This window comes from Littorina saxatilis, linkage group LG3, assembly GCF_037325665.1.
Source record: "Littorina saxatilis isolate snail1 linkage group LG3, US_GU_Lsax_2.0, whole genome shotgun sequence".
NCBI classification, from domain to species: Eukaryota; Metazoa; Mollusca; class Gastropoda; order Littorinimorpha; family Littorinidae; genus Littorina; species Littorina saxatilis.
The window spans coordinates 31049284-31076835 of NC_090247.1; the positions used below are offsets into that span (position 1 = coordinate 31049284).

Here is a 27552-nt window from a genome sequence, read left to right on the forward strand (position 1 = left end):
ATGATTGTCGAACATCGACGATCAGAGGATACGAAAACGTCTTGGCTGCTTGCTAAACTTCGCGCTTTGAGAGACTGTTTGCACTCGATATCCTTCTGACACTACATTGTCGCCATCCGCGGTGTGTAAGTTTGTGACAAAGCTTTGCAGGCTCGACAATTAAGTAAAAACCATCTTCAGTCGTAACGTAGGTCAGGAAACGACGCCATGAGTTTCAGCAAACGATATGATTCTGGTGTTTTCTGTGAATATTTGGCTGTGATTCAAAGGACTATTTTCTTGTTCGAACTTCCTGTGCGCCAAAGAGCTAAAAATAGCCGTGATGTGGCAAAGTCATGGAGCACATTGCTGTCCGATGTTCGCGCGTCGAGTCTGGATACGATGCGTTACGACATTCATAATTTTTTGTTCGAAGCCCGTAACTTCAAATTCAGCGTGAGTTTTTGCAAAGATGTGTTGCTACGTCCAAGACTGAACTCCTGACTGTCGATTGCAGTAATTTGTTGGTGTTTGCATGTTTGCATTTAGCTATGAGACTGAACATATTGTTGATCACGAAAGTCGTGTAACGCTTCGGCGATCCGGAAACGGCCGAACTTCGCAATTGAAAAGCACACAAAAACAACATCAACGTATAGAAACCATTTTTATTGACATACAACAATGCTTTAATGTCGCAGGAATAGATTCAGATGAAAATAGTCGTGGTAGAAATAATTTTTATTTACTTTTTCATGATTTCAAATGTGTCACCCCTACTCACTCTCACTGGACCACCATTTCTGAGAATGACCCATATACACCTGAAGGAGGATCGAAAGAGGAACTGAACTTGCATACATGTATTACTGCATAAAAAAAAACTTCTTTCCATGAGGCATCAGCTTTTAGTACTTTAACAGCACTTCTAAAAATCTGTTTTTGTAAATTGTGACTATGGGGCTAAGATTAAGTGAGTGTGACAAACAACAATCGCAATTTGCATAAATGTGTTAACAATAATTGATTAACATGCAGCAACCAATGCATGAATGTCTTGGTGCTTTAATTAGATCATGCTGAAATACAAAATCTTGATAGGACTGTTCTGATATTTCATCTTTAAAACTGATCACTGTGGTCAAGGTTGTGTATAGTTTGGAGTATACAAGATGTGATACTGAAAAACAAAATATTTTAAATACACTGCAGAGAAACCTAGGATTCTGGACAGTGACTGTCAGTTTTCAGTATGCTTCCGTGTGCATGTATAGCCGGAAGTCCGAAGAGGAAAATTGTAAGCATACTTTACTGAAGCTATTTGACTTGGAACTGGAAGATTAAGTTTTCATTAACGCATAATCACTGTGCAACTGAAGTGAGCTGGTAGTTGAGTAGTGCAGTGCAGAGCAGAAACTGAGCTAACAGTAACAGTAACAGCTGAGATCTTTCGCCTGAGAACCAAACAGAAATCACGAAGAATAAGGGCATGCTACATATTAATCACCTCATTAGATAATCCTTAAATTCCTTGGTTTTGACGTATGACACCCCTTTTTTGAGTAAGACACCTGCCATCGTGTTTAGTCCAGTCCACTGTCGTTGTAACCTTCAAGAAAACAAGACCAACATGAAACACAGCAAGGTAGACAACTCTCAAGAAAAGATATGATTGCATTTTTTCCAACGTAAAACATTTGTTTTTAAATTTTCAAGTGGTTAGATATACTTTTAATCACAAGTTTTACCACAGTATAACAATCTGTTATAAATATTGTCGGAAATTTAGGCTAGTCTCGTACCTGCGCGATTAGGAATATTGGCTAGACAAGATGGCGTTCGCTCAGCTTACCGCTGGCCTTATTGGCCAAAGCATGTCTAACATGTCTGGAAATTCAGGTGCACTTCCCCCTGCGACAGCAACAGAGAGAGCCTCAAGATCTGTTTTCGGTAAGTTATGTTATGTTATGTTATGTTATGTTATCAGACTGGTACTTAGGCTGTTAAGCCTTTGTCTGATCTTTTGAATCAGTTGTTATCCTAGCCTAACTTTTGGGCTAGGTAACCTACACGATCTTTTGACCGTGGCCTATTCTATCAACTTTTTCTTGGCTGGTGTAGTGAGAGGCATACTGACATTTGGGCTATACATATAATCTTTCAGTGCATTGTCCAAGCGATTCTTGAAACTGTTCATTGTCGGCGCTTCTACCACATTCTTGTCCAAGGAGTTCCATGTGTCGCGTCGAGCTTTTGTCGCGTCGAGCATTTGTCCATTCGAGCATTTGTCGTTCGAGCATATGTCGCGTCGAGCTTTTGTCGCGTCGAGCATTTGTCCATTCGAGCATTTGTCGTTCGAGATTTTGTCGTTCGAGCTTTTGTCATGTACCCTCAGGCGTATCCGGGGAGACATGATTGAAGCATACAAATTCGTGCATGGATACTACGATTGCAAGAACCCACTGGAGCTGAATAGCCTTTGTAATACCCGTGGACATCAGTTCAAGCTCAAGAAGAAACAATGCAGAACAGCTCTCCGACAATCTTTCTTCACGAACAGAATCATATGGTAGTCCCCCATGCTATGGTCTGCCTTTGTTTATTGCGTACTCAGGAGTGTCAACTTTCTTGACATGACATGACATCGCAAGATCGCCAAAGGATTTTTTCAGGGGTAGACAAATCAGCCCCATTTTATCAAAGGGAAGGTGCAGGTGGAGATAATTCAAGGGAAGACAACTCTGTCGGACACCGGCCTATAGCACATGCGTGGAACTTTCAAAACTCTCAAGCGCTCTTCATAACTCAAGGTCTTCAACCCTGGAATACACTTCGTGGCTCTTCTTAATACACTTTCAATCAAATTTTTATCTTTCTCGAGTCGGGGACTCCACACCACATTTGCAAACTCCAGATGAGGCCGTACAAGTGCAACAAAGAGAAGTCTTAGCGTTTCTGCGTCCAAATGCTCATAAGACCGTCTAATGAGACCCAGGATTCTGTTTGCTTTGTTGACTTGTGTTTCCACGTGCTTTGAGAATTTCAATTCACTGTCTACATTGACTCCAAGGTCCTTTTCTGCACTTGAGCTTTCCAGATCAACCCTGTCCACGCTGCCAGGTTTTCTCATATCATACACAAGTTTCTGATTTTTTGTACCCAACTGTAATGTCTTACACTTATCTGCATTAAAGCGCATCTGCCACTTGTCTGCCCAGTCGACCAAACTGTCCAAATCCTTCTGGAGTTCCTTGCTATCTTCACAAGTTCTGATTTGTCGGTACACTTTTGTATCATCAGCGTACATGCTGCACAGACTGCTCACAACTTCAGGGAGATCATTAATGTATATAACAAATAAAACCGGGCCCAGCACACTGCCCTGGGGCACTCCACTTGTCACGTCTTTCCAGTCTGACATAGACCCATTGACCTTCACCCTTTGCTTTCTATCACTTAGAAAATCACCGATCCAGTCTTTGACAAGTCCATGGATACCATATGCTTCTAGTTTTTTCAGTAACCGCACATGCGGAACACAATCGAATGCCTTAGCAAAATCAAGGTACACAGCGTCAACCGGTACTCCATCATCTAAGCTATCTGTCCAGTCGTCAATGACGCTAATTAAGTTTGTCACGCATGATCGTTTTGCCACAAAACCATGCTGGCAATCTGATAACAAGTCGTCGGCTGTCAAATGAGAGAAAACACTGGTTCTTATCAACTTTTCTAACAGTTTGCATGGTATGCTTGTTAAACTCACTGGGCGGTAGTTGCCTGGACTGCTCTTACAGCCCTTCTTGAAAAGGGGTGTTACATTTGCCTGCTTCCACTGATATGGTACTGTTCCTTCAGCTAGCGATGCCCTAAAAACAATCGCTAAAACTTCAGCTAAAACGTCAGCCAATTCTTTCAACACTCTTGGATGCATATTATCAGGTCCAGTTGATTTCGAGGCGTCAAGTGCCTTGAGCAACTTCAGGACTGCGTTCGTGTCAATGTCTATGTTATTCAATTCATTATTCAACTTCCTTCCCTCACAATCAGGGATGTAGTCAAGATTTTCTTTCGTGAACACACTACAGAAAAAGTCATTAAGCATATCCGCTTTCTCACTGTCTTTCGTTGCTTGTTTACGGGACGTTATAGGCAATCTTGAACTTTAACGTGTTAAATTCATAGTGTTAAAACACAGTAACACCGTTAGTGCTTAGCGTAAATCTTCATGAACATTGTGTAAACTCTGCAAGTGCAACAGAAGATGACAGCAAGTCTACCCCCCAGTTTGCTAATACTTCATTACTTGTACCAGTATTGTGGTAATAGTTTTTGCGCGGTAATCTTGAACTTTAGCGTGTTGAATTCATAGCTCAGAATCCAGTGACATTCTTGACTTATTTTTGATAAAAGTCCATGTAACTATTGTAAGCAAGCCAAAGAACATTTGTCGTGACGGATTGAACTCCAAACTTAAGCATAATTAATTAATTTGGTTGTTTAATCACGGCCAGTGTTGTTATGTCTGATTTTCTTCCGTTGCAGTTGGTAATATCCCTTATGACGCAACAGAGGAACAGCTAAAGGAGATCTTCAACCAAGTTGGCCAGGTCGTAAGCTTCAGGTTTGTAATTGTGGATTCCGTGACATTGTCACTGACAATCACTGACAAGTGACATGGAGCTACAGACATGCTTTTCTCCCTCTAATTTCTAAATATTTGTACCTCTTGAAATTGGCAGGGTAACATGTATTTGTTGCGACCGATCTCGTCATCGGCGCTTTTTTCGGAAATGACCTGCGCTTTGTTGGAACTCTAACAATGGCCGCCATTGTAGGAATTCCAACTTTGCGCTACGCGATTTTAGAAATGTACCGCGCGCATAGTGAGAATTCTGCTCTTTCTTAGAATGCGATGTAAAATGAAACAAGTCATGATGGCCTATGATGATCCTTGTGTTTTAAAGTGATCAATGCTTAGTCTTGAAAAAGCAGATGCATTGTATACATACCTGTCAAGTCCTACGCATTCTGCGTAATTCTTACGTTTTTTCGGTGTTTTTTGGGTCCTACGTCGTATACCTCAAACCATACGCATTTTCAGCATTTTTTTTGGTTGTTTTTTTGGTTTTTTTTTGCTGGCAGTGGCATGGACTGCCGTTCATTCATTTCTGAGGAGGAGCTTGCACCAGCCACACAACAGAAGTTCTGGCATGATGTACGCCAGTTCTACGTGGCCTGTGTGAGGAAAATGTTGAATAAATTTCCATTTGATTTGGCAGTGAAACCCTGCAACACCTTCAAGTGCTGGATCACAGTCTGGGAGCTGACACACTGACTGCCTTCTTGCAGGTCAAAATTAACTCTGATGCATGCTGCCATGATTTTAAGGCGACTGGCAGCATGATTAACAAAGCAAAGATTTGCACAGATGAATACAACAAAGAACACATGTGACAAGTGAGAAAAAAAATGAACGAACAAGAGTGCAGTGTAAATGTATTACATGTAGTGGTAAATAAAGAGCAGTTTGTGTAGAAAGGAATTTGTGTTTTACTTTTAGTTTGCGAAAAACAATCTGATTGGTTTAGTGTGTATGCGTGAGAAGTTGAATTTGTGCGTTTAACCACATCCTGATCCACGCACTAACTATGGTTTTTGATCCCCAACTATGGTTTCTTATGCAATTTACTATGGTCAGAGGCCAAAAGTACTTGACAGGTTTGTGTATAACGCACCAAACCAACCAAATTACAACAAGTCGCGTAAGGCGAAATTACTACATTTAGTCAAGCTGTCGAACTCACGGAATGAAAGTGAACGCACTGTAGTTTTTCACCAAGACAGTACAGCTTCGTCAATCCCCGCGAGAAGGAAATCGCTCACCTTCCACGTGCAAAACGTAGTGAAATTAACACACCAGAATAGCGCGGTAGCGTATTGTGCTAAGCAGGAAAGCGTGCTTTTCTGTATTCTTGTTAACTTTCGGAGCTTGTTTTGAATACAACCTATCATATCTATATGTTTTTGGAATCAGGAAATGATAAAGAATAAGATGAAATAATTTTTGGTTCGATTTCTTAAATTTTTATCGTAAGACTAATTCATCTATTTTCGTTAATTCAATAATTGTGATCACATTTTAAGAGTAAACATGACATGTTTATATTTTAGATTCAGAATATGATGAAGAATACGATACAATCAATTTTAAATCTGTTTGCGAAAAATCGATTTTAAAGACAACTTTAATGAGCAAACTGATTAATTAATTGTTAAGCCTCCAAGCGGAAATGCAATACCAAAGTCCGGGCTTGTCGAAGATTACTTGACCAAAATTTCAACCAATTTGGTTGAAAAATGAGAGCGTGACAGTGCCGCCTCAACTTTTACGAAAAGCCGGATATGACGTCATCAAAGCTATTTATAAAAAAAATGAAAAAAATGTCTGGAGATACCATACTCAGGATCTCTCATGTCAAGTTTCATGAAGATCGGTCCAGTAGTTTTCTCTGAATCGCTCTACACATACACACATACACCACGACCCTCGTCTCGATTCCCCCCTCTACGTTAAAAGGCAAAAACACTTTTGATAACTTCGGCGGGCAGTAACAACACAGTTCAACGACCCATCCCACTCGACCAAAACGCACCAATTTTACGTAATTTTTAACGTTTCAGATCTTACATTTTACAACAACAAAAACACAACAAGAGTGTTCTAATATAACTTTTCACTGGTAACTATCGATTATAATAATTTTTTACTAAGTCTTAACTGATTATATATTAAACTCACACAGTCTCTCTGGGCTGCAGAGACAGCATTACGTCCCTTTACTGAGTAGGCTCTTGTCACTGCATGGTAATCTAGGCTCTTGAGTTGAAACATAATGTGCAATTGCGCAAGTCTGTGCGCTATATTGATGTGATTGATTGTTGCAAAATGTTGATTCAAATTAAAGATGATTTCAGCCTGTTGTAACAAACAAACACACTACTCTGAGAAAAAAGAAATCATTGTGTTCAAAATAGATCGAGACAGCAGCAACTAGCTTGCTGCATGCGCTGAGTGTCACTGAGAGAATTGTTACACAGTGTACCCCCACACCCCCAATTCAAGACTTCCCCTGTATAAGACCTTGCTTTTTCATATACCTTATTCTTGACCTGTGAAAAGGGTATACTTTTTTGTGCTAGTCGAAGGGTTGCCATTTCTAGAACGAGGCAGCTCGTTTCCGGAAATGCGGCGCTTTGTTGGAAATCAAATAGTGCTAGGACTAGCTGCAGAATAGGGGCTGAATTGTTCGGATTGGTATACCAACATGATACTTTATACAGTTAAAAAGACATCTCTCAGGATCCAAATGCCAGGGAGGGGCAACTTCTAAATGGTCTATGAACGAAAATATGACCTGTTCCGTAAGCATACGCCTCAAAACGCACTTTTGCAGAAGGTGAACATTCAAAACACCAGTTCTTTGTAACTAAGAGTTTAGTTTACCTTTGAATTAACATTTATGTTTGCCTGTACCATGTTTCTAACATCAGAACAATAAACACACTGCAGGGGCGGATCCAGGGGGGGGGGGGGGGGGGGGGGGGTTCCGGGGTTTCCGGACCCCCCCCCCCCCCCCCTGCAGCCTAAAAAAAAAACAGTATTAAAAGAATACATTTAAAAATAAAAAGAAACTGAAGGCTCAAATTGCACCAGATTCCTCCATTTTCCTTGATTTTTATCAACATTTTCCGGGGGGGCATGCCCCCGGGCCCCCCTAGGAGCTGGCCTTTGTCTTCTAAATGACGGTTTCGGAAGGTATTTGGGTAATTTGCTGGCTCAGGTTGCACCAGATCGGTCAATTTTCCTTTTATTGGTAATCTAATTTGTCTTCTTAAATTTACTTTTTGAAGGTGTATTAGGGGAAGTTTCTTGGCTCAGATTGCACCAGATTGCTCCATTTTCGCGCACACAACTAAACGCTTCGCGTCGTCGAATTGTCCCTTTAGGAAATTTGGAAACCTCCATGATGTGATCCGCCCCTGCACTGGCTATTGACGTTTTATAATTATATACAAATGAATCGGTTTTCTTTTCAAGAACGGTACCGTCTAGTAACAATCGCAAGCTTGCACATTGACTATTAAAATTATGCAAATGACAAATATATTCTTGCTAGTTGCTATCTTTTTGGAATGGGTTCATGATTCTGCTTTATTTTAAAGCAAAGACAGATTTTTTGTTTGTTTGTTTGCTTAACGCCCAGCCGACCACGAAGGGCCATATCAGGGCGGTGCTGCTTTGACATATAACGTGCGCCACACACAAGACAGAAGTCGCAGCACAGGCTTCATGTCTCACCCAGTCACATTATTCTGACACCGGACCAACCAGTCCTAGCACTAACCCCATAATGCCAGACGCCAGGCGGAGCAGCCAATTTTAAAGTCTTAGGTATGACCCGGCCGTGGTTTGAACCCACGACCTCCCGATCACGGGGCGGACGCCTTACCACTAGGCCAACCGTGCCGGTACAAAGACAGATGACACTACGACACTACATACTGATGTAAAACATACTGTCTACAGATAAATTCTCAACAAGGTTGTAGAGGCCCTCCTATTTACAAATACTGTACACGAAGCTGTATTTCTACTATTTGTTAACAAAGAAATGCATTTCATGCATAATGCCAGAGTTTGAAAAAGAAACCTGTAAACATAGTTTCTTCTATATCCATAGCGATTTACTCTCATAACCGGTTCATGAATTCAGTCTTTCAGTCACACTGGCATTTGCCTTCACAGAAGCAAAGAGCAGTGCAGGGGACACCCGCTGTGGCACAGCTATAAGTGATGTCCAAACAGGCGAATAAGTTCCATCAACTTCTTCCCAGCCCCAGCTTGCAGGATCTGGAATCTCTGGCTGCGGAATGAGAGCTTCCTTCCAGATGAGTGCATGCAGGATCGCTCTTTTCGTGTGTTCAAGAAGAGCAGCTTGAGTGGGTGGGGTGTTTTCCAGCATGCGCCCTTTCTTCGTGAACAGGTGTTTTCTGGCATCGTTCACCTTGTCGGAAACACTGGTCTTGTCGAACATCAACGAGACAAAGCGCTCAATCTGGCTGAACTTGTCCGGTGATGCAAGCACCCAAAGGAACAGCTGTGAATTCTGGATCAGACATCTACACTTCCCAGCATCTCTTCTTACTGACACCAAAGAAAGATGACACAGTGTCGCAGCCAGTCAGAGAATGAAACATCAGAGGTGCTGCTGATTTCTCTGGGCGTAGTCGTGAATAGGCAGAAGACGATAGTGGGATCCAGCACAAATGCAACCCACAGGTTTTCCAGCTGGAGGGAATGGCAGTGAGCTGTTGCAAGCACCACTACATCAGTGTCTACATTCCTGATCATGACGTCAGTGTGATTCATTCTGGCCAGGTCAGAACAGTGTACAACCAGTCTGGTGTCAGCCTCTACGTGTAAACAAGGGGACAGCCTGGCTCTTTGGTCCTCACTAATGTCACTAGAACTAACAAAGTCCACACCTTGTGTTGCAATGACCACTTTCCCGTCTTCCTTGACGAGCTTCAGATTTTCAGACAGGATGAAACAGCTCTTCTTTGTTTTGACTGTTTCGTAGGAATTCTGGCCAGTTGCGTGGCAGAGCAACGTCTCCTTTCACTCTTCTCCTCATGCCAGAGCCTCGTTTCATCCTCACTCATGACTTCAGACTGTTGTCACGGTAACAGTCCCAAACAATGTCAACGCGATCAGCGTTAGACAGGCACATCAGGACATATGCTAAAAAGACAGAATCACTGTACTCTTGGAATGTTTGTGCTTGGCGTGGCTTCAGAATATGCACCAGCGCAGCACCATCAATGAGAACAGCTGATACTTGTGGTTCAGTGAGTACTGGGTCATGAGTTTTCTCAAACCAGTGCAGGAGATCGCTTTTGTTGCCGTGGCGCAATTCTCCAGAATCTGAGATTGATGGAGGGAATGACTGGTTTTCGTGCTGAAAGAATTCATTAAGGTCTCCTCCTCTAGCCTGACATCCAACATACAATCTTGCAAACAAACCACAGTTGGTCTTGGCTGTCTTCAGCTTCAGATTCTTGGTCATCTGAGTAGACTTGTTCTGATTTCTGAAAAGGGCTACTCTGTTAAGGTGAATTGGGTCTGACAGTGGCTTTGACCTTTGCAGCAGCCTTTCAGCTAGTTTCAACCGGCTCAATCTGGCCGAATTATCTTATCATGGCTTACCCGTGAAGTGCAAAACCCTCGTCTGGCCATGTGAGCCAGTCCCAACATCGTGAGACGTGACTTGTTGTCAACTTGAGGGTCAATCTTCAAAGCAGCTTCCCGAATATGTGACTCAAGCTGGTATGTAGAACCTCTAGAAAGATTTCCAGTTTTGCCACAGTTAAACATACAGGACTCTTGTGGAGAAACTTGCCCACTCTCTCTGCGTGATCTCTTTCCTGTCTCGCCTTCATCTTTTTCAGCTTCATCATGCCGTCTCTTTTCAGCTGTGTCCAACATTCTTTGAGTTAGCACGGCAGTTCTTGTGCCACCTAGCTCCATGTTTGGCTAACGAAGACGCAATCCCTGACCCATCATTGAATTTGTCTATTTTCAGTGATGACTGAAACGCTTCAACTGCTTTAAAACCTTTTAAATGTCTCTCTGCTGTGCTGTAGCTTTCTTTGGTGTGATTTATCAGCTTTTCTGTTGTGTCCTTCTGGCAAAAGATGCACAGGCTCACTCCATGTGTTTACTCACGCCGCTTGCCATGTCTTCACTGCTTCAGTCTGAACACACACTGTTAAGTAACGTGTTAGATATACACATTATTTAGGTCCCTGGGCTCACCTGTATATCACCAAAGCTTTGGTGTGTTCCCTGGTCAATTCAAGCTTATTATTTACCTTCTTTTGTCTCTATTTGGGAGCACCTACAAATATAGCCTAACCCGAAGGTTCCAAAATATGATTTTTGGCTCATTTTTCAACCATTTATTTCTTTTTTCACTTAAAGGCATTAAAAAGACAACAACAACCCAATAATATGGATTTATTATGTTTATTCAGTCTTATATTATAGTTTATATGTGTTAAAACGCCCAAACTGTGTGTTTGACATTGTTCGCGACTAGGCACTCCGTTGCCTAGCAACCAAATTTACCAGAGGACAAAAATTGCTTGCCCCCCCCTGGAATTTACATTCTTGGGATGTCTTCTAACAGCACACCAAATGATATGTTGGTATACAAATTTGAACAATCGTTTCAACTGGGGGCCCCACTAAAATGAGGTTTCGGGAAATCCCGATTATTCCAACTCTGCCCCGGATTCTTACTTTGTGCCCAACATATTCAATCTGGAGTTGATTTTGGCTGACGCCCGGCTGTAGCTGCAAGTGCAAGTGATTCTGTGGAATAGGAAGTGAAAGCTTGATTTGTAATCGGGTTTGCTATTTCTGTTCTATCAATGTGTTTCTGATTCACTCATCAGGGTGTCTGGGGAAAAAGGGGCGTTGCAGAGGTGGATTTTGGTTAGAGAATAGAGATTAGGAAAGTAATGAAAGCAGATTGTATTTTTTGTTGTTGGTATTGCATGGTACTTGGTATCTTTTCTGGTTTTTCTAGCCTCAACAATAAATGGGGGATGATCTCGAGGGGCTACATTTTGTTAGTTTTGTTTATGAGGTCAATTCCTCAAGTCTGCATTTTTTTTCTGCAGACTGGTGTATGACAGGGAGACAGGCAAACCCAAGGGCTATGGGTTCTGTGAGTATGCTGACCAAGAAACTGCCCAGAGTGCCATGCGCAACCTCAACAACTACGACTTCAGTGGACGCCCCCTGCGTGTTGGGTACGCTGCAGGGGAGACCAGTAAGGACGAGATGAAGGGCATGCAGCAGGCTGTGGGTGGCATGGTTTTGGAGGTGAGAGGTTTTCTTCTTTGTGTGTACATGTGTGTGTGTGTGCAATGTATCCGATGTATCATGTAGCCCTGTTTGAAGTTCACCGTCACAACTCAAACTGAGTGAACCTTTTCAAATGTTTGCTTTTCTTTCAGAATGTGACGTCACTTCTAGTAAACCTTGTCTGGAATTTGCCCTTTTTTCCACCCATAAAAGCAAAGAAGGGTTGCAATAGTTTACCTAGAATTGTGCAGAACACTCCCCCCCCATTTTGGTTTGACATTGAAGTCAGAGACTCAGAGTGACTCAGACTCAGATGTTTGCTTGGAGGAGGACACAGACTGATGCATTAATACACAAATCAACATTTTACTGGTACACATTTACAAAATGTTGAAAGTGCACAGTCAGCTGAGTCACCTGAGTCATTGGTGAAAACTGGAAAGATACTGCAGTAAGTTGGGAAGTACATTGCACCTGTACAAAACTATTACTTTGCAATTGCAGTCTCCGTTTGGAGACCCTGTGGAACCAGAGAAAGCACCAGAGGCTATTTCCAAGGCTGTGGCAAGTCTGCCTCCAGAGCAGATGTTTGAACTCATGAAACAAATGAAGGTCAGATTTAATATGACTTCTGTATCTTGTGATCATTTACCTTGCAGCTCCTCTACCTCTCTCTGTATCTCTCGCGCTCTCTCTTTTGCTCTTTTTTCTCCCTCTCCATCTCCATTCTACCTTCTCATTTCCAGTCGCGGTCTTTGATTTGTGCTTGCTAAGTCTGGTTTTCATTTTTGTCAAAGTAATTTTGTTAATGGTTATGTCAATATTTGTAATGGACTGTCTACTCAATATTTTGAGGGCTGTGTTTGAGCGGTATGTTTCTATGGGGAGTAGGGGGACGGGGTGAGGCGCATGCTTACCAGTAATGGCGCCAGTATTTTTTCAAACTGGTACACAAACTTTTATGATGCAAAGTGTCCAGAAAAAAACGGTAGGCTGGTCATTGGAACCAGTAAGAGTCCAACTCTGAGTACTGGTTTTGTTGTTTTAGCAGCGAAAAAAACCCCGGTAGTTCTAAAAATCAACCGGTAGGTCATACCGGCAGCCAATTTGTTTCCGGTATTTTCTCATTTCAACTGGTAAAATATCGGTAATTACCGGTTAACGCCAATACTGGATTACCTGTAATAGACTCTCTTTTTTTTCTCCCCAAAACGCTATTACCAGCGTAAGAGTAATGTCCTGTGTGTATTATCAAGATCCAAATGCTTTTGTGAAATTCTTTTGATTTTATTTCTTCACAGCTGTGCATCCAGAACAACCCCAATGAGGCTCGCAACATGTTGCTTCAGAATCCACAGCTTGCATTCGCTCTGCTGCAGGCTCAGATTGTTATGAAGATTGTCGACCCTCAAGTGGCCATGGTCAGTTATTCAATACGATGGTTTTCCATCTTGTAGAATGAATTCCTCTCGACTTTCGTTATTATGTTAAATGAGGATTTGGAGGATTACACATGATGTGAGTGTGTGTTCATGCGTGAATATCGGGTATTCGGGGAACACTTACACTCTGGATTTCAGTCTTTTTAGACTAGTGGTCTTGAAGTTTATTTGTCTGTTTGGAGGGGGGGGGGGGGGGGGGGTTGGGGAAAGGGGATTGCCACCACCGCAGCCACAACGTTAACAACTGACCTTAATTCACGCTTAATTAATTAATTAATGTTTCTGTTTCAGGCAATGCTTTACAGAGACGACGCCCTCCCACCGGCCAACTTTCCTCCTGTTCCTGCACCAACTGTGAGGAATTTAACATATATATATCCCTCTTGCATGTATCTTCTGTATCTCTATATGAAAATTAAAGAAACTGACCATAGAGGAGGAGACCTTCATCCAGTGATTCTTGTTAATGTTAGTGGTCAGAGACTGGTGCCAAATTAGTGTCATGTGTGTCTTCTGTTCTGGGTGCGAGCACATCTCTTTGTTTGTTGTTCTGGGTGATAACACATCACTTTGTTTGTTGATCTTGTACCTGTAATAGGTCGGGATTATCTGGCAGTCAGAAGAATTTCCTGAAGTAATACAGGGCTGTTGAGGTTACTTAATCTCTTCTACTCTCCCTTTTCTTCCTCTGTTCTTAATTTTTGTTTTTCTGTGCTTTTGACTCTCCTGATTGCTCAGGAGAGTTTTAGTATTGAGCAGTTTTAGGTTGGTCGGATGTTCTTAGACAAAGTAAGCAGGGGGAGGTGGGAAAATTGAACAGACATAAGCATTTCTTGTATTTCTAAGTTTCTTGGGGGTGGGATGGAGGGGAGATAACCACATCTTTTACTTTTGATTTCAAGATGTCGTGTGCACCAAATGCACAGCATGAGTTTGAAAATTAACATGGTTATAATGCATGACAGATGGTGGGAGAGTAACACATGCTTGTCATACATTACAGATGGTGCCTCCTCCAGCCGCTGTCCCCAACAGGCCTCCTGTTCCATCCGGTAGGTTGCACTTTCTATGTGATCAAGTTCATGTGTGCAAACTTGTGAGTTGAGGCCCTTCCCCCTGTTATTATGCAACGCAGTGTCAGCTTAGTTATTGTCAATGTTCTCCACAACGTTAAAATTTCTACATTTTGTTTTGGAATGCTTTTTTTTGTGGGTGATGCAGAAAGACATGCTTTTATGATTTATCTTTGGAACTGCGGATTTTGTGCTGTGTGCAGACTGAGAGCCATTAAGTTAGCAAAGAATGTTCAACATACCTACAGAGAGTGAGATATGAATACATCAGGAAATAAACACTGAAGTGTGTTTACAGATTTTAACCAACTAGAACATATGGTTCCCAGGGTAAAACAGTAATACAGCCCTGAAAGTCCAACAAATGGTGTACTCACCTTTGGCTGGTGATTCTGAAAATTTACAAGCCAGAGAACAAACTCTACTAGCCAAACCAACAATTTGTTTCAGCAAATTTACTCGCATTTGGCGAGTAGATGAACATTTCTACTCGCCAGTTACATGTTTCTACTCGCCATGGCGAGTAACATACTCGCCACTCTTAGGCCTGTAATATTCGTTTTCTGTTTCAGTGTATGGTAGTTAGAGAAGGCTATGCATATGAAGAGAAAAAGCCAAAGGTAGTTCATAGAAGCAAATAAAAAAAAACCACGTAAGCATAAAAGCACCGTTACTGCTGTCGACGTGTGATGTCTCGCTTTTGAGAGAACTCCTTGGAGGGGTTTCTCGTGTTTATAAAGATTTTAGAATCGAGTCCTGGCAATCAGATATCTCACAGACAACATTTCTGCATTTACTATAGAGACCTTCGAGTGTGCAAATGCAATTAAGATGAGTGGCTGTGTGATGTAACAACTCAGAATTCATTTCACTTAAAACACTGTTGTTTCTCAGCTCTCTTCATATTCTTGCAAACTTGCAAAATCCTTGTCATTATTCGCCGTTCAAAGTGCCACTACTTTTTGACAGTACGGTTCAACAGGAAGAATATAGGGACTTGCTTGCCTGTGCCTCTGTATGCTTATAATTATGTTATAACACATGCAAAGAGAAACCACCCAGCACAGGTAAGAACATGCACATCATAAGGTGATTTATAAACATTCCTCTCTGCTTACAGTTTCAGCCACGCTAGGACGCATGTTCCCGGGGCCCCCACCTGTGACAGTGGCTGCATCTGGTCCCTCCCAGCCTCCTCCTCGAGCGATCCCCTTACCCGCTGCTCCTCTCATGCCTCTGCCAGAGATGCCATCGCGCGATCCCCGCATGGCCCCCGGTGCCCCTGGCCCTGTCAGGCCTCCACCCCAAATGCAGGTAGGAATGGTGTGTGTTTGGAGAGTAGAATTTATTTTTCTCTTTTTTTGTTCCTGGGTGAACATGGGTTAGGAGAGGGTACATTTTGTGCTGTCTCTCTCTCTCTCTCTCTCTCTCTCTCTCTCTCTCTCTCTCTCTCTCTCTCTCTCTCTCTCTCTCTCTCTCTCTCTCTCTCTCTTTTTCTTTTTAAGACGCGTTTATATGGGTGAATAAAGTGTGTGTGTGTGTGTGTGTTGTGCATGCTGGCTGACTTTTTTGAGTTGAGATGTTAAAGTTGAAGTGTTCTGAGATTTTTACCTGAAATGGGGGGGCCCCTGTGTTTGTGGAGAGCGTAGACTTCTTTGGAAGCGTATTCAACACAGAATGAAGTATTGCATTTGGTGTTTGCGTGTACAGCAGTCCCTCTCATAAACGGACACCCTTGGGTCATAGCAAAACTGTCCGTACATTGCAGGTGTCCGGTCACGGGAGGGGTGACCACACCACCCCCTCCCCCATACACTCACACAGAGACACACAAACAACAGGATTGAGTCTATGCTAATCACTTCTTGTGGCTACTAAACAATAACAATAAACTCCTAATACTTCTTTAAACGTTCTGTAAAAATGATTTGTATGAAAAGTGTTGAAAAGAAGAGATAAAATAAATCCTCAAGGCAGTGAACACACTCACCATGCACTGACATACGAAAGCAGCCACACAAACACAGCACAGAGGAGCGTGTGCAGATGCTTTGCAAGAATAAGCTTGAAAACCAGTTTGAATAAATAGCAGCAGATAGAGCTGCATGTCATAATCATGATATTTATTTTCTTCTTGTCTGGCTTTATTGACTGCATGCCGATCATGTGGCATGGCAGTGACTTTTCACTCTTCAGTCAGAAATACACTGTACATAACACAGCTCCCACTCTCCCTCACTAATGCCTACCCCAAGCCGTAACAACTGATGCTTGGAAATTGTGTGGAAGAGTACACCTCTCTATTTCTCTCCAATGCTCTTCCTGCTGACATGCAGTGACACCGGACACCCCACAGAGTTTAGCCAGCTACCCATCCCCCCCTTCCCTCTCTCTCACTCCCTCCAGCCATGTACTGTTTTGGGTTGTGGCCAGAGAGGCCAGCTGCACTGTTCACTCAGAGCAAAACTAGTTGACTGTGTCATAACTTTTGACAAAGCAAGACAACTGAAGGGTTCACAGATTAGGCAACGGACTCACTGGTCAAGGCTGAGGGGAAACAAGAGTATCTTGTCAATGAAAGAGGTTACACACAGACACAGGATGCTGAGAACTGTGGCCTTGTTTTTCACTCTCTTTTGCTCAGGACCTTCATCGACTGTGGTTTCTGTTGTTTACGTCCAACAGACAAGAATGCAGTTTCATGTTGGCATCTTCGCATGTACTCCACTCCTGACCAAAACAACCCCCCCTCTCCTGATGGGTACACGTGCACTCAAGTTATCAGTGACTGTCAACACACCATTGGGGCTGTGATCTTTGTACCAAGAGCTGGACTGCTCTGTTATCGATTTTGTTGTGGTGAATCTGTCCGTACATTGGAGGTATGACCTGCTGTTGGGACCGAAAATGAGTGTCCGCGTCCACGTTTTGCAGGTGTCCGTTTAAGGGGGGGGGCCAAATATAGAAGGAAAACACTCCGTGCCGAGCAAATGTGTCCGTACATGTCAGGTGTCCGCTCATGCCGGGGGCCGTACATTGCAGGGACTGCTGTACAAATTCTACTATAGATCTAAGCGCCTCCACAGCAACAATGTACACATTGATTTTAATTTTGAATATTTTCTTATCATGTTCCCCTGACTTTATTCTGTTATTTGAATCAGGCTCCAAGTGCTCCTGCACCTGGTGGTCAAGACCCACAAATCTCTGTTCAGGATCAGGAGAAGGTAACTACATCTATGTTCACCACAGTCACTGTGGACTTGGTGTCTTCTTCGTTGTGGCCTCGAAAAAATCATCTTATTTTGTGTAATAGTGGGGGTGGTATTACTGAGTCTCAAGTATTTTCCCTAAATGCAAGGTGACAGAAGAACATTACAATGCTTTAGGTTGATTCTGCCCAGCACGGAACATGTTGTGGTTAAGAGGGAAGATCATTATCAATAGATACTGTGGTACAATGTTTGTTTCACATTGATACACTGCTGATCAAGTAAGAGAATCCTGTCAGAGCAGGTGTCCTTTTTGTGAAAGGACAGTTATGGTAGATATAGAGACTTAGCTGAACCTTTGGTGTCCATTGTTGGAAATTGTTGTTAAAAAAAGGGTATTTGTGGAATGACAAATTTTGTACACCCTTCCCCCGTCATCCTTGTAGCCTAGTTTACTTTTTTTTTTTTTTGTAAACATTTTTATTTTAATATTATTTATTATATCATTATTGCTAGTCTTTACCAGTGATGTACATTTTAGTCGGTCTCCGGTCTCTGACCGATCCAATTTCCCCAGGACCTATAGCTTTAACCCCAGCAGGACACAGGTCCGATTAACCTACAGAAGAAGTGGTCAAGGGTAGGATCGTTTTTGACAATGAAGCGGACATGCGGACTGTTCAATTTTCAAGACTGAGGAAAGCTTGTTTCGGTTTTGCCAAGCGAAAGTATGCACTGCGTGTGACCAGTTTGTTGAGTGAACGAGGCACCATATGGGATCTGATTCTTTGAATTAATTTATCCTCAAGTTGGATCAAGAAGAAAAAAAGAAAACCGAACCCATATGGTGCCTCGAGTGCATTCATTGGCTCAGCAATAAATCGTTGAGAAAGGATTCAGTGCACAGAACTTGGTGTGTACGGCTCGAAGAAACCGATTGTGTGTCAAAACCCAGGACATGATCCTGAAAGCAAAACTTGAGGGACCCGCAGAACGGTCAGATGCCTACCTGAAAAACATTGTCGACAGATGGGCAGTGAAAAAAACCCGACAACTGTTCAAATAACTTTGAAATGTGATTCAATCCTTTGAGTATCTAGTCATGACAGTCGCGGAGGGTGGAAGAATTTAAACTGAAAAATCTTTTTAAATGCGGTTTTACGAGTCGTGTTTTTGTCCTATTGAAATTGCAATCTCAGGACACTGTGTCCTATTGATTTTCAGTCTTCAGGACAATTGTCCTAAAGGCTGCTAGAAAAATGTACATCACTGCTTTACATGTAATAGTTTGTTTGTTTTTTGCCTGAAGGACTCCGAACCCAAGGCATCAACAAATTTCACTGTTGTTGGTTTGAACAAGTGTTCATTCATATTACTCATTATTAGTTGGATACAATTGTTGCACAATAACAAGATGTAGAACTATTACATCAACATGCAGAAATGCTTATGAACGCGTTCTCTGAATGCAAAGAGAATAACACAGTTTCGATTGCAACACGGAAGACAGGCTATACAACCAACACTAATTGTAGTTCACTGTAGTTGAACCACTAAACACATGCAATCAATTTTGCAGGCGGCGCTGATCATGCAAGTGCTACAGCTGACAGACCAACAGATCGCCATGCTGCCTCCAGAACAGCGCCAGTCTATCCTCATCCTCAAAGATCAGCTCTCAAAGAACCAGTGATGTGTTCAGAACTCTTTGTTTTGTCATGGGGAATCATGCATTTCCATTAAAAAGTTCGTCAGAATGAAGGAGCGTCTCTTAAAGAAAAAGTCAGGTGTCTGGAACTGTTTAAATTGTGTCATTGGGAATCATTACACATTTCCATTAAAATGTTCTTTGCCTGAACGAAAGAGCATCTCTCAAAGAAGCATTGATGTGTTTGGAACTGTTTATACTATGTCAATTGTCATGGGGAACCATTACACATCTTAATTAAAATGTTCATCGTTAGAATGAAAAAGCATCTCTCAAGAGAACAAGTTATGTTATATGAAGTCTTATATCGCGCGTATCTCCAGACTCGGAGCGCAGGGATCTGTTTATGCCGTGTGAGATAAAAAAAATTACACAATACATCACGCATTCACATCGACCAGCAGATCGCAGCCATTTCGGCGCATATCCTACTTTTCACGGCCTATTATTCCAAGTCACACGGGTATTTTGGTGGACATTTTTTTATCTATGCCTATACAATTTTGCCAGGAAAGACCCTTTGTCAATCGTGGGATCTTTAACGTGCACACCCCAATGTAGTGTACACGAAGGGACCTCGGTTTTTCGTCTCATCCGAAAGACTAGCACTTGAACCCACCACCTAGGTTAGGAAAGGGGGGAGAAAATTGCTAACGCCCTGACCCAGGGTCGAACTCGCAACCTCTCGCACGTGCGTTACCACTCGGCCACCCAGTCCTACGTGATGTGCTTGGAACTGTTTATACTATGTCATGGGGAATCATTACACATCTTCATCAAAATGTTCCTTGTCAGAACGATAGAGCATCTCTCAAAGAACAAGAAGTGCTTGGAACTATTTAAATTGTGTCATGGAGAATGACTACCGTACTTTCCGGGTGACAAGGCGCTTCGTTATACAAGACGCACCCCCTTCTTTTTAAAAAAAATTGTAATCCAGTCACCCATTGGACGCAGGGGGCCGATAGGGCGCACCAAAATGACCCAGTTTTTGCCATGAGAGGTGGTTCCCCTGTCATAACTGAGAGAGGAAACACTTCCTGCACCGGGGTCAGTGACCGGTCAGTGACCGACTTTAACTGAGTGAAAATATGTGTGCTCTGTGTGTGCGGCCAGATCAAAGGCATTGTGATAGCTGGGTGGCCTTGTTTATAGACACGACCTTCTTCCCAGGGGTCAATGACCCAGGTTTTGCCATGAGAGGTGGTTCCCCTGTCATATCTGAGAGAGGAAACACTTCCTGCACCGGGGTCAGTGACCGGTCAGTGACCGAGTTTAACAGAGTGGAAATCTGTGTGTGCGGCCAGATCAAAGGCAGGGCAGTACCTAGTAGCTGAAACATGCATTATCAGAAGTTGTTTGACTGGTACTTAAGCGGTCTCTTTGATTTTTTTCGTATTTCATACACGGATTAGGCGCTTCGTTATACAAGACGCAGGGGTCGAACTCGAGGAAAAAAGTCGCGCCTTATGACCCGGAAAGTACGTACTCATCTGTGTTGAAAGATAAAGCATGTGTTTATGGTCAGTCCAACTCCAACAGGAGAAGCTTTTAATGAACCAGTGATGTGTAAGGAACTGTTCAGATTGTTTCATTCTGTATCCTAACACATCTTTGTTGAAAGGTGAAGCAATGAGTTTGTTATCGGTTTAACAGGAGCGGGTTTTCCAGTTTGTGTCTGGATGCATGCTGTGGTTTGCACTTCATTATGGCAAATCTTTATCTGAAATGATGATGTTTTTTTTAGAAAGTATCGTAGAAAGATAAACAAGAAGCTGCAGTGAAGACATGGTTGATTTTTGAGAAAAAGAATGAAAGACTGACTGAAAAAAGAACAGGATGAGAGGAAAAAACAACAGGATCTATTTGGAGAGAGAATCAGAAATGTATTCTGATAATTATTTGGTTTCATTTGCAAGACTTTGTTCATTGAGTGAATGAATAAATCAGAGGCAACAGAGTTGATGTGTTAGGTGAATTGAAGATTCTGTCATTTTGAAGAGTTTTACAATGTAGGTGTATGACTGTTACTTCATGGGATTTGTTCGTGTTCTGTCAATTTTTGTTCAGACTGTTTATATTTTGTCATTGGTTGAGTTCTATTAAAGTTGTTTTAGGATTATTAAACACTGTGTGTGTGTGCATGCGTGTGCAAGTACGTGTGTGTGTGTTCTTTTTAAAAACCTTGTTTATTGGAATTCTGTGTAGAGAACAGTGCCCCCCTCCTGCCCTGTTTCAGACCTAAGCAATCTGAGAAAATCAGATCTTAGAAAGGAGGGAGCTTTGAACAGAGGTGGGTCTTATCAGGGACGTTCCATTGTATCTTGATCTCCTTCCTCTTTTTGACCTTATGTTTTCTTGAATGAGTGCACAGACAGACATCAGATTTTTTTTCTCTCAAGAGGGCAATCAGATCATTGACCTGATGTTCCTAGATTGTTTTTATTTTTTCCCTTTAAGTGGGGTGGGGGTGCTTTTAAGCCTTTTTTTTTATCCGTTTTACAATTGTATGATCTAATTCCTAAAGCCTTGTAAAGGTCCTGAACCATGAGATCACTGCATCTGTGTTGTCACACATTTTGTTTAGATTACATTTGCTTCTTGGCTATTGACCCATTCTTTCACGTTAGGTACTGTCCCTTTATACGTAGTATCCTAGGGCTCAACAGTAAACCAGGCTTGCATTCAGAATCGTGCCAGTTTTACACAATGTAACAGAATGCCATGCAAATCAAGTTGTCACCAGCATGTAATTGCAGTGAGCATTACAAAGCTATACTTACGTCTTCTTGATTTTTGTGTGCTGACGTGCAGTCAAGGCTAAAGTGCATCCACTTCAACTCATAGGAAGCAAACATCTGTTGAAATCTCGGTGAATTGGTTCAAGAGAACCACGTGCACACACATACACAAGTCATCCTAAGAATCCTGTCCACCTCCCTTCCAAAACGAAAAGAAGAAAATTGAGATTTAAATTCTTTCCATGTCACAGTAAGTTTATTTATCAACGTGTTCTTTAAATTGTCATCAGTGGGATCCACTTGAGGATCGAGAAATCATTAATTAGGATTCCGAGCTAATTAACCTTCGCCCGTCCGGGTTATTGACTTCACACGGAAGTCATCGTGGGGCCGTGCTCCTCATTTTCTTCTTTGAGAAACATGGGTCCGCACAGCCCCACGATGTTTGTAGTCTAAATATGACCTTTTTAAAAAAAATTACTTCTCGCTGAAATTTTAGGACATAAGAGCTTGTTAGGTGCCTGAGGCATTCTTTAAAGCTCATTAAAAAATTCCAACTAGTTTAAGAGATATTTGCAATTAAACACCCTTCTGGGTCTACACGGACCCACGACCACCGGCGAGGTTAAAGGAGAAAGAAGAGTTGCAAGCTTATTTCTTGAATGAAAATATCACTCCGGAACTCGCTAGGTACCATTTTGTAGCAAACGAAGGGATCACTTTCAACCCTTGTTCAGAAAATGAACATTGTTAGCATACAATATGTTGTGATATATAACATAAAAAAACACAATTTATTGAGGGTACATTTTTCATTGTGCAAGCAATGGCGTTCCACGCCACCAACCTGTTGAGGCTTATACACGGGCTATGTGCATCCAGCTGCAACATTATCACGAATCAAACATCATCAGCCTGCAACATTATCACGAATCAAACATCATCAGCCTGACCCCCCGCGGGTTAGGGGAAGAATTTACCCGATGCTCCCCAGCATGTCGTAAGAGGCGACTAACGGATTCTGTTTCTCCTTTTACCCTTGTTAAGTGTTTCTTGTATAGAATATAGTCAATGTTTGTAAAGATTTTAGTCAAGCGGTGTGTAAGAAATGTTAAGTCCTTTGTGCTGGAGGCTTGCATTCTCCCGGTGGGGTGGTGTGTTGTGCTGCGTTGCGGGCCCCGAGTGGAGCAATTTTTTGATTAGTGCTTCTGTGAACAAGAGACAATTAACAAGTGGCTCTATCCAATCTCCCCCCCGCCCCCCGTCGCGATATAACCTTCGTGGTTGAAAACGACGTTAAACACCAAATAAAGAAAGAAAGAAATCATCAACCTGACAACTTGATCATGTACAGACAAGGAATTGTTCTGTTTGAAGACTGACAAACTTGGATCTACAATAAGTTTCGACATGGTTTACATGGGTAGGAATTGGGTATGTTCACGTGAGGGATAAGCCCGGTGACGGTGTTATAAACGTGACAGTCCCGCATATAGCTTCTTGCAATTGCAATTTTCATTTTAAAATCGGTTTCTGATAAGTAGATTATGAGGAAAGATACCTTTGCCGGCCTTGAGAACATGCCAACTTTTGTTAAAATTGTCCAAACGCCGGGCTAAAACAGAATGCCCTGAATAAACACATACAGACACTCAACCACAAAGGCACACACACACACACACACACACACACACACACACACACACACACACACACTGACAAAACCAACCAGAAATTGCAGCTGCATTTTGACATCTCTTTACGGAGGATCTCAGCAAAGTGGCACGCGGAAGATAAACGTTTGCATGTTGCCCTAGGAGGAATTTTCCCCACAGGTGTTTGAAGCATTAAAAATGATTTCTAAAAGTGAATGTGCTGCACCTTCCTGCTTGGTGAGAGTTTGATCATGTGGTGTCGATTGATCAGGCACGGGGGTCAGGTTATCATCATTATTATCACTTTTTGAGTCACTTGAAAAAAAGTGACTCTATGTAATCGGTCAGTGTTAGTCTGTCCGGCCGGCCGGCCGTAGACACCACCTTAACGTTGGACTTTTCTCGGAAACTATCAAAGCGATCGGGCTCATATTTTGTTTAGTCGTGACCTCCAATGACCTCTACACTTTAACGATGGTTTCGTTGACCTTTGACCTTTTTCAAGGTCACAGGTCAGCGTCAAAGGAAAAATTAGACATTTTATATCTTTGACAAAGTTCATCGGATGTGATTGAAACTTTGTAGGATTATTCTTTACATCAAAGTATTTACATCTGTAGCCTTTTACGAACGTTATCAGAAAAACAAGGGAGATAACTAGCCTTTTCTGTTCGGCAACACACAACTTAACGTTGGGCTTTTCTCGGAAACTATAAAAGTGACCGGGCTCAAATTTTATGTGAACGTGACTCATTGTGTTGTGAATAGCAATTTCTTCCTGTCCATCTGATGCCTCATATAATATTCAGAACTGCGAAAGTGACTCGATCGAGCGTTTGCTCTTCTTGTTATTTGATTAGGTTCGAGAGTGTCGACTCCTCAGTTCTGAAAATGACCTTGCGTTTTCACAACGAATCAGTTTTCCCGGTTATAATTTTTTTCCCTCCTTCTGACCGTGGCTTTCGTGAAGGATTTTGTTATGGACTCCAAAAGTCCTTCATTTTGAACACTTTTGATTCAGCTTCCAGTTACTTCAATCGCTCGACTGACCAGGAGTGCGAACATGCTTACCGTATTACAATTTACAATCGAACACAGAGCGTTACATCATTTTGAGTTGACATAAAACGCAGAAATCCAGAAACAGACAGACTGCTAATGTTCAAAAATTCAGAAACAAAAAACAAGAAGGACTGATGTGTTACTGGATCGAACGTTTAGTTTATGACAAAACAAAACCTTACATTCACTGTACTTCGACCCAGCGGTCTTTTACGTAATAGTGGACAGACAGAAAAACACTTATGTTACAGATAATAAACTTAGCTAATGCAAGTTTCGCTGGGAAGACGCAGGCGAGGCAATGCCAGTCGTACATTTTTTGATGGACACTAATTAATCAGTGGCAATATTGTTTCAACAATATACTTTTGAGGCAATGCGAATCAATATAAGCAAATAGTACGAAAAGGAGTTTCGGAATATTTCCGTAGTCCTAAATTCGTTACACTTTCCTTCAATTTGAAAAAAATGTCAGCAATCTTGCCGACAAGATAACACAGTTTTTGGAGATTTAAAACAAGTTTTGGCGTTTTACCTAGAGTCGACGCCAACCGACATACCTGCTGATTAGCATTATTTGCACTCTGTATGACATATTATTCGAAAAGAGCTGTTATCACACAGCAAGCCATATATAGTATTCTGTGTATCCTACATTCTGTAATGTTGTGCCCGCTTCCGAAGTTCCTCAAACACACTGACAGCTCCGTTGCTTTGCATCGCACAGGGGTACAGTGATACTTGTGACGTGAGGCCCCTCCGATGAGAGGACACCTACCAATAAATACACCTTCAGCAGTCCCTGTGTTCGTTATCTTGACCACACATACCTGTTGCGTCTGGTCTTCTGCTGTGCAAAGACACTTCTGGGTGGTTTCAAGGGTGTCCGGCTTCACTGATGATCACACGGGTACCACTGTACAAGAAATGACCGGACGGACGAAGGATGACACCAACGAAAACCAATGTCTCCTGGAGTTGGCTCGGGAAGTAAAGAAAGACGAGAAAACAAAAAGGTGTGAAAAGCAATCACCTGAATTGTCTCCTGTTTAAGGCTCCTGCTAAGACAATAATCTAACCTCTCCAAAAAAATATAACCTTGCTTGTCTCGAGATGGTAGAAATTTCTTCACAACAGGGCAGAGGAAGGAAAGGTGGAGAAGGTTTCAAACACTGACTATTAAAGGCACAGTACGCCTCCCGTAAACCATCACAAATACGGTCAGGCTTTTACACACAGTACAAACACCCTTTCGTTTAAACACACTCCGCTTGAGAACATCCTAGGTGCCCTACGTAAAGAGCGAGCAATTTTCAAAGAATTAATTTTGTGGATTGTCTCTCAGACAATCTGACCGTGGTGCAATTTGGCGCTAGACCTAACTTTTAAAATCTAAATAATAAATTGACAGCTTGTTACACAAACATTCTTAAATCATAAAAGAAATCTTTTTTTCATCAAGACAAGATCAGTACAATTCGAAGTTTTGAAAGTTTGAAAAAAGAAAACCCGGAAGCAGGGTCACGCAAGGTCGTGGTTCTCGTAGCAGACGACGGTTTATGCCGATTGCCAGTTCTCTGAACAGTCAAAAGCCATCGCTAGAGTTCTTGTGAACCACAGCCGTTTGTTTCGTGCATAGTCAGAGGTACATGATAACGTGCTATTGCAGATAAGCTCACATCGAGTCGCATTCAAATTACTAACTGACGACTACACTGTGAAAAAGGGAAATTGGATCACACGGGTTCACGATGGCTCAGGGGTAAGATAAACCACGCAAAAATACATTCTTTGAAAATTGCTCGCTCTTTACGGAGGGCACCTAGGATGTTCTCAAGCGGTGAGTGTTTAAATGAAAGGGTTTTTGTACTGTGTGTAAAAGCCTGACAGTATCTGTGATGGTTTACGGGAGGCTTACTGTGCCTTTAACTGATTGTTAGAAGGCAACCACAAGCCACTCGTAACCCGGCCATGTTTCTTTTGCATGGAGGCAGGAGGGGGCTGAGGCATCCTGAATTAACTCAGGTCAAAATGAGTTCGGCTCATTCTATCCCTGACAGGATGCCTTGGTTTTCCTTGTCTGGCGAGGAAATCGATTCAGTTTACATATTTAGATCTTTTCGTAATGTGTTATAGATGTAAGCAGATTCGCGATCGTCGATAATGATTTTTTATGGTGTTGTGTAATTTTTAAATTACAAAGGAATTGATATGTAAGACAGTTTCAAGCGAGCTTTTTTTCGCGGCTGTATTTACTGTGCAAACAACTCTAAATGTGGCAAAAGTGTCACGTGATAATCAACCGTTTGATTTCGGCGCTCGCTGGAGCAGACGATTTTTTCTGTAACGAGTTGACAGTGATGCAACCATATATTACGGTCTCCTTCCGGCAGCAGTCCCAAAATTTCGACTTGTTTTGACCTTAGAACGATGTCTTTATCATAACTGTGAAGAACAGAACGGAGATCACTGTCGAAGTCGGCCAATCTGCAATCATTTTCGTCTCGCGAACACTGCTCGCGAACAACATATGGGCCGATAACTCTGTATTCTTGTTTTGGTAGATTCGCGTAGGACTTTAGCGTCCGGTCAGAGGGACTAAAGCGATAGCGTGGAGCGAGGATGATGAGAATGGGGGCTGAGGATGGAGTGATGAAGGAAGAGGGGATGTCTCACTTTGAGGAGAAAGCTGAGGCTTATAAGAGAGGCCTACTGCATGGAATGGCAAACTTTGTCACATTTTTT

General features: G+C 42.2%; 1 protein-coding gene across 1 annotated transcript; it reads left to right on the plus strand.

Moving 5' to 3' along the window:
* The first annotated feature begins 1787 nt into the window (after positions 1-1787).
* On the plus strand, positions 1788-19507 carry LOC138962130 (cleavage stimulation factor subunit 2-like). The gene is made up of 10 exons (XM_070333849.1): positions 1788-1929; positions 4525-4603; positions 11728-11932; positions 12419-12526; positions 13216-13335; positions 13648-13710; positions 14360-14408; positions 15550-15743; positions 17594-17656; positions 19221-19507. The coding sequence occupies exons 1-10, from the start codon at positions 1812-1814 to the stop codon at positions 19332-19334; spliced, it is 1113 nt and encodes a 370-aa protein (XP_070189950.1). The 5' UTR covers positions 1788-1811; the 3' UTR covers positions 19335-19507.
* Positions 19508-27552: the final 8045 nt, after the last annotated feature.